Source organism: Tympanuchus pallidicinctus, unplaced genomic scaffold, assembly GCF_026119805.1.
Source record: "Tympanuchus pallidicinctus isolate F22 unplaced genomic scaffold, pur_lepc_1.0 scaffold3, whole genome shotgun sequence".
NCBI lineage: Eukaryota > Metazoa > Chordata > Aves > Galliformes > Phasianidae > Tympanuchus > Tympanuchus pallidicinctus.
In genome coordinates, this window is record NW_026294747.1 from 99,215,333 (window position 1) to 99,232,827 (window position 17,495).

At 41.4% G+C, this 17,495-nt stretch overlaps 1 protein-coding gene across 6 annotated transcripts in view; it reads right to left on the bottom strand.

The window, feature by feature from the left end:
• ENTPD3 (ectonucleoside triphosphate diphosphohydrolase 3) overlaps positions 1-17,495 on the bottom strand; it is a 41,831-nt gene that overhangs the window by 15,657 nt on the left and 8,679 nt on the right. For 3 of the 6 annotated variants that reach the window (XR_008209577.1, XM_052695909.1, XM_052695904.1), the window contains exons 1-3: positions 3,700-3,846; positions 3,243-3,385; positions 1,528-1,648 (exon numbers count right to left, since the gene is read on the bottom strand). Coding sequence is in view for 5 of the 6 variants with exons in the window: in XM_052695909.1 (XP_052551869.1) it covers positions 1,528-1,648; positions 3,243-3,364 (243 nt within the window). In the remaining variant the exon portion in view is untranslated. Of the gene's footprint in view, positions 1-1,527; positions 1,649-3,242; positions 3,386-3,495; positions 3,656-3,699; positions 3,847-13,638; positions 13,823-17,495 lie in introns of those variants that run through there. The other 3 variants (XM_052695908.1, XM_052695907.1, XM_052695906.1) reach the window with 3 other exon arrangements.

Below are 17,495 nucleotides of genomic sequence, written 5' to 3' on the forward strand. Positions count from 1 at the left end.
ACTCATATTTACTCAGATGACGTTTAACCTGATCAGCTACAAGGTGAAAAGTTCCACAGATACCATCAATCCTCTGTGCTGTCAGGTTCCATTCAACCACTGTTTTAGCTGAAAACTATTCAGTCACTGAAAAACTATTCAGTAACTCCAGAATCAAACACAGAGCCCTCCATATAAACTACAGCTTTCTGGACAATCAGGCTTACAGCCCCAAAAGAAATCCAAAGCCAAGCATCAGGCAGAAGAATCGCCAAAATTCCTCTGGAATCAGCCATGAAATTTGCTGTGACTGAGGAAGCAGACCTCCCCAAATAAACCACCTCCAGATAATCCAGGTGGATCTGATATTTCCTTGAAGAGCAAAGTAAACAGCTTTGTCATTCTGAGTTGAAACTAATGACAAACAAAAGCAATACGTAGGTTGTATTTTAGATAGTGTCCTTGGCCTACATATCAGTGCAGTTTTGCCTTGAGCGAAAGCTGTTAGGATGTAAGACTGCTCCAAGCAGAAATTTAAGTCAAACAGGAAGTAAACGTGAGGCACTGTGTCCATGCAAGTTCCAGCACACACACCCTGCCACACCAACACTTAAAGCTGGTATCACAATACAAATTCTAGGCCAAAAACTGATTCAGACAAACCCAAGATTATCATAATCCCATGAAGTGCAGTAAGCTATTAGCCTATTACTATTACTACGTGAACTACTCAGATAAATATGTAGAGGGAAAGGTAGAAATGACTTCAAAGAAGTATCTGACAAATTATCTATGCTTGTAGCTATAAGAACAAAAAACTGGACTGCATAGCATCCCTGGAAGGCTAGTTTCTATAGCATTGTCTTCAGTTGTTCTCTTTGAAGAATTGACATGCATAATCCAGCAGCATAAGGCAAAACTTGAACCTACTTCTCAGATTGTTTCAGTTTGTGTTTTTCAGTTTGCTCTGCTGCTCCTTACGTAGCTAACTTTACTTCTCTTAGTATCTAGCAAGTCCCAACATGTAGTAAATCAGAACATACACACTTGCAGCCCAAATGCTTTATGATCCACAGCAATGGTTTGCAATGATTTCAGTAAGAACTTCCTAAATGTGATTGAGAATAGAATTTTAACTCCAAGAAATATCTGAAATAACTTCAAAACAATTTTGAATAATCTCAAAAAGAATTTACAATTACTTCTAACTTCAGACAAAAAAAAAAAAAAAGCAGTGTTTTTTTTTTTAAATTGTTTGGCCTTTGTTTAGCCTGCCAGTCTTGAAGAAGGCATTGTGTGATAGGCATCACAGACATTGAGTTAAGGAATCCTTTTCCACCTTTGCCACTGTAACCTTGGCCAATTCTCATTTTGCCGCAGCCTTAGTCTTCCCATTACAAAGACATAAGGAACAACTAATTTGTGGGTGTAAACACACTTGAATTACTCCATAAAACAGTGTTTAGAAATGATGATTATTAAATATCAATTCCAAATACTGGTCTTCCTTACCTATTATTATTACTTACCTATTTCTTACCTACTTACCTTAAGGCCTGGGGAAAGAATCTTCTGCTGATTAATCTGAATCACTGCAATAGCAATGATAAGAATTACACTTAGAAGAAGGAACACTTGGGCAACAACGCTCGGCGTTCTGGTAAGCATCCTGAAACAACACAAAAGGCAACACTTCAACAGTGTGAAAGGATTCAGTGATTGTGTACAGTACCTGAAGCTCTGAATCAGTTAAGACTTAAAATCTCATAAAATCTCATTTCCTCAATTAGATTATGCTACATGAAAATTCTGTATGCTACTTAAAAACTGTTTGGCGTTTTGCTGTCTCCAACTTGCCATTCTCTAGAAGAGGTGTACGTACATTGTCATATTCAGGATGCGTGAGTTCACCCAAACTGCCAGTATGCTCATTTCCCACAGTGCCTACATGTAGATGCATGCTGACCATCTCCCATTGCCTCAGGAAACAAGGCCAATAGGCAGGCTGAGACTAGCGCACACTCAACAATCCTATGCATACCTGTAACCAAGACACAGCCACAGCCATGTAGGCATAGTGCTGGTAGCTGCTAAATACAGCTCAGTGTTCCTACCAGTGATACAAGCTCATGGTCTGTACTAGATACAGGTTGCTTCAGCAAGAAACAAAGGAAGTTTTAAGAATACTAAAGTAGACATCTTCTAACTGCCAACGTGTTCATGATTTAGATTCATGTGTATGCACATATTAACATAGTTAATACCAAAGATTTTTATGCTTTACAGGAGTTGAAAATGAAAGAAATGGGAGGTGACAAGCTTACAGTTTTCAGAGAAAGAAAAGCCTTGTTGTTCCAGCAGCTGTGAATGCCAGCCTATGCAAGGACAGGAGGCCAGGCCTGCTGTGTGCTCCAGGGCTACAGCACACTGGGTCAGTCTCACTGCACCTTTAGCACAGTGCCTGTTTCCTTAGCTCCAACCAGAGCCAGAGGGCTGAGGAAGAAGGATAAAGTGCTCCTTTATGCATCTTCCATATTCCAGGTGCCATGAGTTTTCAGCTTATGTTAGCTATAATAGAGAAGTGACTGAAGGAAGACTTACCTACTTGCAACCTAGTTTGTTAACATTCAGTCCTAGATCAAAGCACTGACATTCAGATCTGGAAATGGTAAGTAATTACCAAGGGAAACAAACAAACAAACAACTCTGGGCAAAGTATTTGAAAAATTTAAGCATTGGTAAGAGCAAGCAATAATCATTATCACACCACTGACACTGAAAAATACTCCATGATCACTGAATCCACAGAACCACAGAATCACAGAGTGGTCCAGGCTGGAAGGGATTTCAAGGATCATGAATCACCAACTGAAAGATTTTCTGCTATAACTTTTTATACAAGGGACATTGAAATGTGGGTTTGTTGAAGTTCTCACATGCTTTCCTGGTACTGGGATTTGCCTTCATCAGACACAATTTCTTATTTAACAACCTCTTTCGGCAGAGACCGCACTGAGTAAGGGAGTAAGCTGCTCATGGGACATTCATCATTCAATTTTGTCCTGCCGGCAAACAGGACAACATCAGAGGGGAATAATCTGTAAATCCCAATGTAAGCAATGGCCTTTGTGTCAGAAGGACATCTTACACTCCATGCCCTCTTGAAACTGTTACGCAACTGATATCTTATTATCTGAACTGTGCAAGACGTTTTATGGTTTTATGTATTTGGATCAGATGTGCAAGGCTGTGCTTAACCTTACCTGGGCTCACCCAAGCTGCACACGGGCAAGGCAACACAGCGACACCAGCTGCATTCACTGAGATCTGAAGAGACAGCAGAGAGGAAGGAGTTTGTTTTCTCCGCGGTGTAAGCAGTTGTCATGTAAGCATTTCATGTCCCGCACTTGGAAGGAAAAAGACACGTAAGATTTTAATTAAGTTTCAAAGGCAGCAGCCTTTTAGCAATCATTATTAAAGCGTCGCCCCGAAGCAAGCAGCAGCATGAAGACGTACTTCCCACACCCAGGTAAGCGCTGTGCACCGCACAGGAGCAGATGGGAGTGTCATTTTCTACAGCTTTCTTCCAGCAGAAGGAAGGCTGCCTGCCAAGGGAAGCTGACCACAGCAAACCTCTTTGTGCCCACAACGTTTTCCAAGCTCCCAGGTTAAAGACACGCCGCTTTGTTCACGTTAAGGACGGGTATGCAAGAGAAGTACCTTTCTTCGCACTGTAACCGGAGAGATACGCGCACGTGAGCATTTATTTCAAAAGCAATCCGCAGCTGATGGAAAGCAATAAAAAAGAAAGCAACACACAAACCCCCAGCAGCCCGCGGACGCTGAGCACCGAGGCCGCCCCACCGCCCTCCCCTCGGCGGGCGGCCCTGGGCGGGAACCGCGGGAACCCGCCCCTCTGCGCGGCCGCCGCCCGGGCGCAAAACGAAAGACATGAGGTGCAAAAATCCCGGTGCGTACGGCTGAATGGAGGAGATGGGTGCAGCCGAGGCGCGCAGCAACCTGCTTGGTTGCTAGTTTTGCTGCATCCTGTGCCACATCAAGGCTTGGCAGCAGCATATGCATTCTTGCATATGCTCAAATGCATATGCAGAAGTACTGTCACTAAGATCATAAAATCACAGAGTCGTTAAGGTCTGAAACGACCTCTAAGATCACCTAGTCTAACAGCCCGCCCATCTCCTGAGCCTCCTCTTCTCCAGACTGTGCAATCCCAGTTCCCTCAGCTGCTCCCAGAAAGACTTGTGTTCTGGACCCCTCCCAGCTTCGTTGGCCCAGCCCTCCAGCCAGTTTACCTGCTCAAGAGTACGTCTGTCCAAACCATAGGCTGCAGGAGAACACTATGGGAGACAGCATCAAAGGCTTTGCTGGTCTAAGTAAACTACATCAACAGCGTTTCCTCATCCACCAGGTGGGTCACCTGGTCATAGCAGGAGATGAGGTTGGTCAAGCAGGGGCAGCCAGCGCCTGTCTGACCTGCATGGTGTGCTGTAGACAAGGATCATGCTACAGCCTGCAGCACAGATTGACAGGGAAAAGAGCTCTGGGGTCAGTGAAACACTTTAACCACCCAGCTGCCCTAGTTGGATTCAGGCTCACATGAAGTAAAAAAAAAAAAAAAAAAGCACTCGATTTTTTTTTCTTGTAATGATGTTAATGAATCATTATCCTTGATTTTTGAATAAAGAAAGGGGAACAAGGAAACATCTGCCACTTTGTGACTCATCTGTAAGGTTCCTTCCATAGTACACCCATTGTGGGGCCTCTGCTTTACTGCTAGAATGAGATATCATTTCTTTCTTATGATGACAGCACATTATTAAAGTAGGGTTAATGATAACCTTAATGGATCAGTTCAGCTATTGCCAGTTAAAGACAAAGCTTCCCATTCCTCCTGATTGCCCGTCTGCTGTTTCTTTCCTTCAGTGTCATTTTCTGAGATATCTTCTTCTTTCACCCACTGCTCTGCTGGGCAGAATCTGTCTCAAGTGTCTCATTTAAAATGTCGGATGAGCTTACAGCCCCACAGTCAAGCATATTCTTAGCTTCTCTCAGACATAAATATTTTGAAGTAAAAAAAACAAAGCACTGACATCAATCACTATTTCAGTTAGTTCTACTACCAACTTGTAACTGTGTCTAAAGTGCAACGTTTGCAAAGAAAGCAAAGCCCTACTCTCAAAAGTATGCACATACTTCCATAAAAACAGACAGGAGAGATTCTTTTCTGCACCATTTCCAAGAGCTGAGCTACTGTACATACTGCTTTTCTTGCTAAAGCTATGATAGTGACAAAAGCGATATGGGCTGTAAAATCCCTCAGCTGCTTTTAAAATCCAGAATGCAGGTCTCCAGGCCTAGCATCTGTTGCATGGTGGGTAACCAGTTTCCTCACCAGTTCACAGAATCACAGAAGCATTAAGGTTGGACAAGACCACTAAGATTATCTAGCATGGCTGTCAACCCATCAACACCATACCACTAAACCACATCACTCAGTGTGACTTCTACCCTTTTCTTGCAAATCGATAGGGACAGTGACTTCACCACCTCCCTGACAGCTGTCCCTTTGCATTACTACTCCTGAGAAGAAATTTTTCCTAATATCCAACCTGAACCTCTCCTTGGCACTACATAAAGCCATTACCTCTTGTCCTACTTGATCTTCTTTGTTTCCTAAGCCTACCTCTTCAGCTTTTCTTCAGTTCATTCCTCAGCCCTACCCTTTATTTTGCAGCTCCCTTACCTGATCCTTCATCCCTTCCTCACTCTCAAGGCATAGATTAAACTTGCTGCCATTTTCCCAGCTTTCATCATGCTTATTGCATGCACACTTTTCCATCATGATTTCCTTTGCTGTAATATCGTTTTTCTCCTCTTCAAGTATCCTTGTTTTAATGCATTTGGTGTAACTGACTGTATTGATTTGCTTTGCTTGGAGAGAATCTTTCTTAGGTGTCCATTTAAAAATGATGAACTGGACTGCTGGCTGCCCCACAGAAAAGTTTATTTCTTCTGGTGGCATTGAGCACAAACATGTCAAGTAAAAATGCAGTGACTGATATTGGAAGATTCACAGATAAATACCAGTTGCTAAGATCAATAGCAAATCTCTAGAAACTAAAATACCGCAGACATGAATAAAGTGCTCATGACAGATACATTCTGCAATGCATTTATCATATCACACCTACACAGGATACAGAGCAGGCACTGCTTCATTTCCCTGCACAGTGACAGCAGCAGAGGGGATTTGTATGATTATATATCTCAAGAGACAACAGAACTGTATCCATTCCTTCTGTAATGCTCATACAGTATTTGATGCTGGAATATTAAGAGGCCTCAAAATATCTATCCCCTGTTGAGAGAGAGATACAATGGAGAGAAATGCTATAAGATACTGGTGGCTGCAATTAATCTGTTTTTTTGCATGGTACCCCTCAGTTCACAGGACCAAGGTCCACCTTCCAATTCTTTGCATTCTTTGCAAGGTCCGAGAAACAAAGGAATTCTCTAATTCATCCTAAGCCATGGGTGTCCAACCTTTTGGTGCACGTATACCACATTCAGTGAGGAGTCCAACAGTCCACCTACCACTGCTGTTACCCACTAAACCATGTTCCTCAGCTTCATTTCATTCTCTTCTCCCTTCATACCTAGTTTAAAGCCTTTTCAATGAGCCTAGCCAGCAGAAGGGCATGATGCCCTTTAGCTCAACTTCATCTGGTCTATCAATCTTCCCAGGACTTTTCATCAGCATTGTAAAGACCCTTCATTCATTAGCTTCTGTGCCCAAAGACCAATTTACCAAATTATCCACTTTACTCATGATCACTACTCTATTTCAAGAACAACTGTGAGAACCGGCACTGCAGGCAGAGCCATCTTAAGAATTTGGAACAATCTGGAGCAACAGAGGTCTGGATATTGAATTCAACTATAGGAAACTGAAGAAAGATTCCCAGCCCCTTATATGCTTAACATTTTATTCAAAGTCAAAAAGCACTTTTTGTGATTACTTAATATGAATGTTCTACGTATTGCAGCATACCTTGTTGGCTGGGTAATTTATGGAGCTAGGATTATAGGGTTACAAGTAAGGAAGTCACAAACCATGTCTGAAATCTACCTTTGAAGAATGTCAGATGTGATTCTCCTCCGAGTTTAAAGATGCAGTTCTTTTGTTTTAGCACACAGTTACAAAACTCATTTTTCATTAGCTTTAAAAGCATCTGTGGTTTTCTATCAATAAGGATGAAAAAAAAACAAAAACAAAACAAAACAAAAAAAACCCAGCAAGTCACAGCTACAGCGTGAGAAATTCAGCTTTGTACCTTGTGCCTCTTGTCCAAAGAATCAAGAGCTGCTTTAATCACTTAAACCTCCCCAGGGATGCTCTTCATGATCACATGCTTACGAGCCTGGACAAATTGTATGCAACAGCAAACTAATCACATAATTGGGGCAGCAGATTGCTGGAAAAGCAGAAATGCATATCCTTTTGTCTATTTTGCGTAAGCCTTAGTTTCATAAAGCCAAACTAGCTGCTGCTGCAGGGGAATGTTGGACAGTCATGCTGAACTGCTGGAAAAAGAGGAACTCTCCCACCCTCTTTGTGCTCTGTGCTCTCTAGTTGAAAACTAAGCTCACAGAGATTTATAGGAAGTTTGTTTGAGACATTTAGCGACCTCTGCAAGCACAGCTTGTGACTTGACATCTATGTTACATTGTCGTACAACTGGCCACAGAAGGCTGATAAAGAAATACTGTACTTATACAAGAAATTCACTGTTGTACTCAAATCTTCAACCTCCTGTGAGGAGGGATACATTCCAAAAACTACTCAGTGGGAATTAATCCTTTCAAAACTGCTGTTTAAAGACCCTGCTCAACATGGAGTATTTCTGTGAGGCTGACAGCTCTAGATCAGTAATGTTACATTTTTCTCAGTACAGAATTGCAGACAAAATGCTGCTTCAGGAGAATAGATACACCCCCCATGTTTTGAAGAAGTACTAAGAAGTCCTTGTAGCAGCATTTCTATCATCTTTTTGTATTCATCTAGGATGAAATTGGCTGAGAAATTCTAAAATTCCTAGATAAAATCTTTTCCATTGCAATTCCACTGTCAGATTATCACCTTGAGTATGAGATCTGTGGATGAAAAAAGCTATTACAGTACTTCCCATATCCACCTGCAATGTTGTTATTCACTGTTGCATTGCTTCACTAACCCTGATGTAATATAACAAGTTCTTTTTGTTGCTTTCTGTACACTGACATTAAACCACAAGTGAGCACTCATAGGCTCAGTAATGCAAATAAAGTCATTAAATTCAGTTGTGCAGAACAAAAAGTCCATGGGAGAAAAGAACCAGCATATGAAAAAGTGGAATGATCCCTGCAATACTGATTATAACAAACATTTCTACATGCAGATTCACCATTATGTGGTGCCTGCTTGAAAACAGCCTGCACTAAAAAGCTTCATCAGATGAATAAATATACGCACCACCATTTTTGATTTTGGTAGATTGAAAACTGCATTCTTACCCAGTAGCAGGGAGATGACTTCTTGCTCACTGCATTACAAAGCTGGGCTGGGTGAAGGGCATGAGATGCATATTGATTGGTATATTCCTACAGTCTTCATCCTGCTTCGTTACCTTCATTTACCTGTGCAGTCACAGGCACAGTAACATCTCTCCAGATCATGACAGCAGTGGTAATTAACATGCTTGATGTGAAAAAGCACATTCGGTTTTGGTAGATCTGTAAATTTTCTTTGTATTCAGCCTTTCTTTTTCATTCTTGTGTGTGGTTCATCATATGCAAGGCACGAACACATGCTAAATGAAGCAGCAACAAGCTCCCAACTTTCTGACACCAGCTGTACAGATATGACCCATTGAGAACAAGCAGTGGCAGGACTGAGAGCAGGTGCACATGCACAGCATATCCCCTACACCGTTAAAGGGACTGTGTTATGGGTGGGTTGCATTTAAACACATAGGAGCTCCTGTGATACAGAGCCAACACGAGTTTGTCTGACGTTTTGCAAAATTGTGTATTTTTTCATATATCCACATACTCCATTTTGTGCTTTACGACCTTTGTTAAGGCATGTCACACACACTGTTCTAGCGTTGACTAGTTGGCGAGTTTATGATCACACCCAAGGCAAAACCTCTGGTTTATGTTGGGTAGGTTTGTGCCTTAGTCAGTGCTGAATGTAGTCATGAGTGACAAAAGGTAATATAAAATATGCGTGGCAGAGATACTGCCTGCAGCTTGAGACTGTTATGTCAGTCATAAGCAAGAGGCCATTGTTAGCCACAGTAGTTGTACAGGGACAGTAAAGCCAGACACTTTAAAGGCAGATGATATATGCACCACTCATGTCCAAGAGTACTCTCTCAGATAGAATACTGCAGTGCTTGCTTGTCCATATCAGCAGTATGATAAGAAAAGATAAGAAGGGTGCTAATTCTGTACAAATACTTTGAAAACTGGTGTCAGCCTTTCTGTCTCCCTAAGTCAGATCAGTGGTACCCTGCCCTGTCTTTCCTCCTCCAAAGGCAAACCCAACATGGTAGTCATTCTGCTCCTTCTTAACCATCTTGCCTTGCCACTAGCTGTGCTGTTTCAGTGATAGAGTATTTCTCCTCTAATGATTCAAGCGTAGAAATCCTCTCTCCAACATGTTTCCAGTTGCAGCGAATTCCTTCAATTAAATTCTGGACAAAATATCCTCTCTTTAAAAAAGTATATGTGTAGTGATCTTCTGTGTCCATCTAAACAAATGGAACAATAGCATGGTGAGAATTAATGTTTTTTTTTGTTGTATCCTGGGGGTGTATGAAGAGATGAGTGTGCTTGCAGCTGAGATGGTCTAAGGACATGGGAGAACAAGGTTTTCATAGTGGTTGTACTGAACCTTGTAGAAAGATGGGATAGTTGGAGAAATTTGACCGCTTTTAGGGCAACCAGGCCTTCTTCTGACCTGAAATAGCACCATTAGACCTCAAAGCTAAAGAAAGATATAGAATAGTTGCTTGGATTTTAGGTACCAGGTAGGCTGTTTCTGAAACCAAATTCTTTGGAGTAAAGCAGACATTAGAAGGGGGAAGACAATGTCAGAATACTTATTTTGTAAGGGAAGGAAAGAGGTGGGAATTGAGAATATTTCTACTGAATGCTTGATTTTAAAAGTTCTTGGGCCTGATACTGAGCAGGTGACCAAAAGCTAAAGGTCCTAAGAATCACTGTTTCATTGCAGTCATGGGGGCCCAGGTTAGCTTTCTACAAATTTTGGTAGCACTGGATAATTGACGGGGATAATGGCAGGGCCTCAACCCCTGCCAGCTGCTTGCTGACAACGGACGTGGCACTTTCCTCATTTTCCTCCAGTCATGGTCTGTTCTTTGAGTTCTCTGAGGAAGGGATTACCTTTGAAGTGGGAGAGGCAGTGCCAAGAATAGCAGAGCCCCTCATTTGGCCAGGGTACAGGACAGAGCTGTGACAAAAGACACTAATCAGCATGAAATAGGACTCCATGGAGCTGCATGTGCGCCTAGCCCAGATGACCTGTCTGTGAGCACAAAGGTTGTCCTCCCTGGGGTCACTTCACATCAGTGCAAACAATCATCACTCACATAAAAACACATCTGATCTACGGTTTGCAAGCCATTTTATTTGCCAAAAACAAATTAGTTTCATATTATACCGTTTATGTTAAGCTTTTTTCATAACCTTCTATATGGAACATTTGAAATTTGGCCGGCTGCCAGACAGGCATTTTCATTTTGACTTCTACCCTCTGAGCAACATTAATAAGCCGTATTTCAGGAGCCTGCCTATGCATACGCTGTCTTTCTGAGTTCGATTCTCCTTCATCACCTCAGTAATTCGACACTGCTTTCTCAGTACGAATACAAAAGAACTAAGAGATGGATCAGACAGAAGGTCAGTGTATCTTGTCCCTGAGCATCAACAGGAGCAGATGTCTATGAGAAGGCTCTTGGGAACCAGGATACTACATGTGGCCAATTCCTCTGAAATACCCTCTGAGTTGCTGCCATCTCAGGCCTTAGAGACTTCTTGAGCCAGCTGTCATATCCGATCTATTAGTGCCTGATGGACATCACTGTCCCTGGATGTATCTGATTGCTTTGTGAGCATGCGGATATGCAGCAGGCAAGGTGCACCACAAGTTGTCTGCCTGTTTCTTAAAAGTTCAGTAGCAGCTCAGATGCAGGAATCATCTTGGTTCTCAAAGTTCCACACTTACAAAGAGAAACCTTGTCTGAATAACGGGTCCTTTTTAATTCCACTAGAAAGTGCTTAATTCTTCTATAAGATGAGGTGTATTTCTTCACTGTTATAACTGCAGTTGTTTTAGGATGTATTTATGCTCACCTACTACTTAGGATTAGATTGTTTTAGAATAATGATGAAAAATGAAAACTCGAAATGCACTCGATATTGTTTCAAATTCCTAAATCTAGATATGTAAGCCCAAATTGGAGTGGAAAAGCCTATGATTATAATAACCATAATAATTTGCAGGCTGCTAGCCTTTCATCTAGAAGATGAGGTAGGCAGAAGGCAAGTCCATTATGATAACAATATAAAAGGCACTCAGACTCTGTAAGGTATCATTTAAATTGCAGTTTACTAGAGCTAGCACTATAAAAACAGAATGGTATGGATAACCACAGAATTACAGAATATCTGGAGTTAGAAGGGACCGATAGGTACTATAGAGTCCAGCTCCTGATTCCACACAGCATCACCCAAAATCCAAACCCTATGTCTAAGTGCATTATCCAATGAACTCTGTCATTATCCTTGAACTCTGTCAGCTTGAGGCTGTGACCACTACCTTGGGCAGCCTGTTCCAGGGCCTCCTCTGGTAAAGAATCACCGAATCATTGAATGGTTTTGGTTGGAACAGACCTTTTTCTTATATGAAAAAAACTCTATACTATTCATCATTTCCACAGCCAAACAGAAAGGATGTATACAGAACTTATGGCTGCACACATAGTGAAAAGCATGGACATGCAGGTGCCCAAATTGCTGGTAGCATGAGGGAGCTGCCTGCAGTCTCCTCCACTGAAATTAAGTGGGAATATTTATCCTGAGGTCAAGGGATTTGTTCAGCAGTAACACAGACTGAATGCCAGGCTGTATGTGTGGCACAGCACAGGACAGACAACGGGGGACACCAGACATCATAGCAGTGGAGCACACAGAATTTGGGGTCTGTGTTGGTGCTGTGACTGCGCTGCATGTTACAACTGCTATATCATGCTTTTAGTGTGCTCTCATTACATTGCTAAATCAAAGTACAGCCATGTAAGGCCAAATATGTTGAGTAGGTAAATTTGGTATTAACATTAAATTCTCATTGCGTGGAACACCTGAGGTTACCTGTATTGGGTTCTGACAGCATCAGAGACAAAATCACACTGCACATACATATAGTTTTTCCTTTGGCTAAAAGGTCTTTCCATGGGGTGCTCAATGAAGAGCTTAATGGGAGAGCAGTGGATTGAAAAGCATTTTTGCTGGCTCCCCACACAAGCTGAATTTACTTGCTACGAAACTCTCCCCTTATCAGCTTATGAACACTTATCACTTTCAGACCTTGGCAGAGACTTCTGACCCAGTCTTGAGTTTGAAATCTGATGTCTTTTTCAGAGCCTGGCTGTTGACTCTGGCCTAGGACCTAATCTGTGACCCAGGCTATCTCTTGCTGGTCCTCTGTTCACTTCTACATGTTTCTAGCAGACCTTTAATATGTGCAAAAAAGGTATAGTCTTGCAAGGCTTTTAGAGAATCAAACACATAAGAAAACCATGTGAACTAGAAGCTTTCATAGCCAGAATTTAAGACTAAAAAAAGAGTTAAAGACCAACCTATATATTCTGAGAAACATAATGTTCAATTTTATGTTAGTTTATTTACATCTGTTACTGCACAGACTCTTCGAACAACCTGACCCTAAGAAGAAATTGCTTTAATTCATGCATAAAGTCGTAAGAAAATTCCAGCAGAAGTAGCTTAGTGCTGTCTCATTCTAATTATAAGCAAGTATAAGGAAAGTCCAAAATTCCAGCTCTTTAACCTGGAAAGGGTCAAAAATTGCTACACCTGCTTTCATGTCTGCCCGCAGGGGCTGTCCACACTCCTGCTACTTATTGCCAAAGGTATAGAGTGGAAATTAAGGAACCACTCAAATGAAAATTTCTCTGTTGAATTGCCAGACTCCTTCGTGAGATACATTGAGACAAAGAAGCAGCTTGCAAAAATGAGGCCAGGGGCAGTTTTCTCTAGCTGACAGAGTAAGTAGGTTTATTGAAGAAACAAGTGGGAATAGAAGAAGTACAGCATGCCCAGGGCGAAGAAAAGTGTGTTTGTGCTCAGCACATCAGAGAGGTCATCAATGAATAGTTCTGCGTGAACGTCCGACCTCTGTGCTGCTGCCAAGGGCATGGAAACTTGGTAATATGAGAAGCAGCTTTCACTGGGCACCTACTATGTCTAAGATAAAAGCTATAGAAAATACACAATACACTGCACTCAGTTATTTCATCCACTTTCCCTCCTCCTCCACCATCTCATCCCTTTTACCTGGAGACATCTCAATACACTTTCCAAACAGCAGTAAGTCAGAAGGGCAATTCCGTCTGATTCAGATACCCTTTACACTCACTCTAGAAAGAAACAGAAGATCCAGGCATGAAAGAAAAGAATATTTAAAAGAGCTTCTGCTACAGGCATTTGCAATTATCCCTTCATTGTTTGCCACAGCAAACTCCTAGAAACCGACAGCCAGCAAACAAACTGATCTGTTGAAACCCTGATAAAAGAAAACATGAGAAAGATTTATTCTTTTGAGGTCAAATTCTCTATTAGCCAACTCCACTGACTTTAATTGAATGATGGAGTCATAAATTTTACAAAATTAAACTTCTCAGACAAAATCCTCTCTTGTTCTCTGCAGCATATTTTCGTATGTTGAAGCTAATGAATGATTTGGACTGGTGAAACAGTTCATACAACGAATTCATATAATTATTTTTATTCAGTGACATTTAAGATTGCTTCAAGTCGCATTCTTTCCTAAAGCTGCGAAGGAGATGTAAATGAAGAGTCTCATCACTCATCACATAAATAACGCACTTGGACTCTCCTATTTTGGAAACGTGATTACTGACCAAGATTTGCTCTCTGCAGAAACTTTTACAAACCTCCCTGCCTAAAAAAGTTCTGTTGGTAGAAGATGAAAATTTGACACAAGGACAGAGATTTTTGATCAAAATATTCCTTCCAAAACAAACTTTCATTTGTTTCATTTCAGCACTGAATGATATCAAATCACTGCACAAAAACAAGAATTAAGTACAAAAATTGGATTGGTACAACAAGAGAGATGGAAAATAATCCCCATCCATCCCACGACAGTAGTTTGTAGCTTGTTGGTTCCAGCACCTTTGTGTGAAATGGAAAGTGTGAATGTGAATCCTTGGAGAAGAAGGACCAAAATGCATCTGTCTCTCTCATGTCAGGGAGTGCTTTTCACGTCATTATTGGCAAAAAGGATAAAAACATCTGCCATCAGATGAGATTTTCCTCTGCCAGTTTCAAAGAAGGACCTTAACAGAAAAAAAACGCAAGCCTGGACTTCTGGACTTCTTTCCTTGACCACTGACTGAGGGAGAACGAAGACTGGCACTGCAACATGCCCTCTCTGGATACAGATGGTAAGGAAATGGCTATGGCAGAACTTCATTTCCTTCTCAGAGCTTGTGGTCTATACTCTTGGGTCACACTGGTTTTGCCAGCTATTCCAACCCCAGAAAGTGCAATACCATGCATGGTCTGAGGAAAAAAAACACTATTTTTAACCTATTTTTAAATAAATTGATAAGATTTTATCTCTTAATAAATACTTGCCTTGCAAACATTTATTCCCAGAGGCTTAATGTAAGCAAATTGGCCCTTATATCTAGATCAAGAGGAGGCTGCATGAAGCCAGGACAGAGCTGTGCTTCTGAACACTGTTTTCCCCTGAGAACCAGTTACTTCAGAGTCTTTGGAAAGCAGCAGAAGTGACTTCAAATGATAACCTCAGCTCTTCTGTGCTTAAAATGCAGCCACAACACTGCCTACATGGTAACTTAATCAGGCTCAGGACTGAAATGGAGACTGAGAAAAGTTTAACACGTTCAAGGCAAGAACCGAGAAGGGCTCTGAAGAAGAAACACAAATAGCAAGATATGCCAAGCTACAGAACACAGAGATTTTGGCTCTTTCCAAGTAATTGCTTTGTTGACTTTGGAGTGTTATGCACTAGGTGTTGGGGTCAATTAGCAGTGGTCAACCAGCAGAACAGAGGAACTGAGGCTGTTTGAAGATCTTTTTTTGTTTGTTTGTTTTAAAATCTGTTGGTAGAGAAGGGTAAAGGAAGACAAAAAGGCAAAGAGGAAGAGTTAGCAAGAGCAGCTGGAAGACAGAAAGAAGGAACATAAAGAAATAAATACCCTTTGCAATGAGAGAGCTTAATAGAGAATTGCAGCCATTAGCCACTGCAGAGCCTCTAGCAATTCTCCCTGGAAAGAAAATCTGTAGGCAAAACCCTCAATTGATATTAACAGAGCTCTCAACCACTTTAGACCAGCATAGGATCTTCCCCAGGGAGGATCATAGATTGATTTTATGAAATCCTACACCCCTCCAGGAAAATGGCAATTTTCCTTTGCATCAGTGGATTTCTGCCTGGAAACATGATCCTGGGCCTCAGGGGAGCTCCCTGCTCCACACACCGGGAACATTCAGCTCCAGCAACCAATGGGGATTCAGTGCATTAGCTCTCTTCGTGTATGTTCATTTTTGCAACACCTTAACTGTACAGAATCACATCTATGCACTTATATCATTGCTGTGACCTTCTCTTAGCTCCTGACCATATTTAGATAGAGAAAGTGTCCCAGAACATTTTCCCACAAGCTCTTGGAAGCTCTGCTACCTTTGTATCATTGGCACTTTAAAATCTACCCTTTCCAGGAAAAAAAAAAAAAAAAAAAGAGACTTAAATCAAAACAGGGGTTGTGGTAAGAGGCAATGTTGCATTAGGGCAGAGACAAGTACTTAAGGCTTGGCAGCTTCTGATTAATATCAGCCTTAGTCCAGTTCCCAAGGAAGATTTTCCAATTGATTTCTGTGGTGTTTGAATAAGGTTGGCACTGTACCTTGTGGATTGTTCCTTTCATCCGAGGCTCTCAAACACACAGAACAAACGGGAATGAACATAAAAGAGAGAAGAAAGGTCCCAGTTTTGCCCTCTTTTTACATGGATAGGTTCAATGGGACTTTCAAGGAGTAAACTAATTGTCTGATTTCTTTTAATTTGATGTCTTTATTCTATAATATTGAGAGGAGTATCATGCTGTACTTGCAACACCCGTTCTCTTGTTACTAATTGCCTTTGCAATCATCAGTAATAACACTGTTCCATTGAGAAGCAATAAAAATGTACCCAAAGCTACAATTTCTCTGATCACAAGCATTCACTGTTAAAATATTGAGAAGTATTTTCACAGTCTTCTGTGGGGGTAAAAATAAATAACCCACAACAATTTAGTTTTCTGCATTGCTGCTGCTCTCTCAAATGTCCTCCTTCTGGCACCAGTTCAATGATAACAGAATTGAGCAATATGGCTCCATGGGAAAAGATAATGAAGAATCAATGTCTAAGCAATTTCAGGATCATCTCTGAATTTGATGTCCAGCTGATTAGTTTATATCATAATGGTTCCTCGGTCCTATTTTAAGCATCTTAGAGAAGAACACTTTGTAACCCAGTTAAAATGCTTCCTCATCGGGAAGAAATCAATATCAAACAAGGCAGAAATGACCTCTGTCAAATTTTCTTATGCTCACCACAAGAGTGCTTAAAATATAATTCCCAGGGAATGTTCTGCAAATCGGAGTGAGTTTTAAATAATCCAGTGTAGTAAAAGGAGCTTCTAATGGTTCATCCAGAGGAGACTTCCATGCACTGAAGGAGGATGAATTAGCCTTACGTTTAAAATTCTGGCTTTATCATCATCATCTGATTAGCTCCAATCTCCCTCCTTCACCCAGACTGACAGGCTCTGTTGGCTGCACCTCTTTGACTTGATCCTGAAGACAACTCTAAACACTCCTGTGCATGTGTGTATCCTGGAGGGAGGCAAAGCAAGTCACTCTTGAGAGCATATTTTCTGTGTGTTTGGACTGGAAAAGCTGATTCATTCCTTTGTTGCCTTTAATTCTCCATATTTCCTTTGACTTTTAGGCAACTTTTTCCAGTGACTGGGAGAAGGGAAACATCACTCCCATTTTTAAGAAAGGGAGAAAGGAAGACCCAGGGAACTACAGGGCGGTGAGCCTCACATCTGTGTATGGAGCAGTTCCTCCTGGAAGCTATGTTAGGGTACATACTG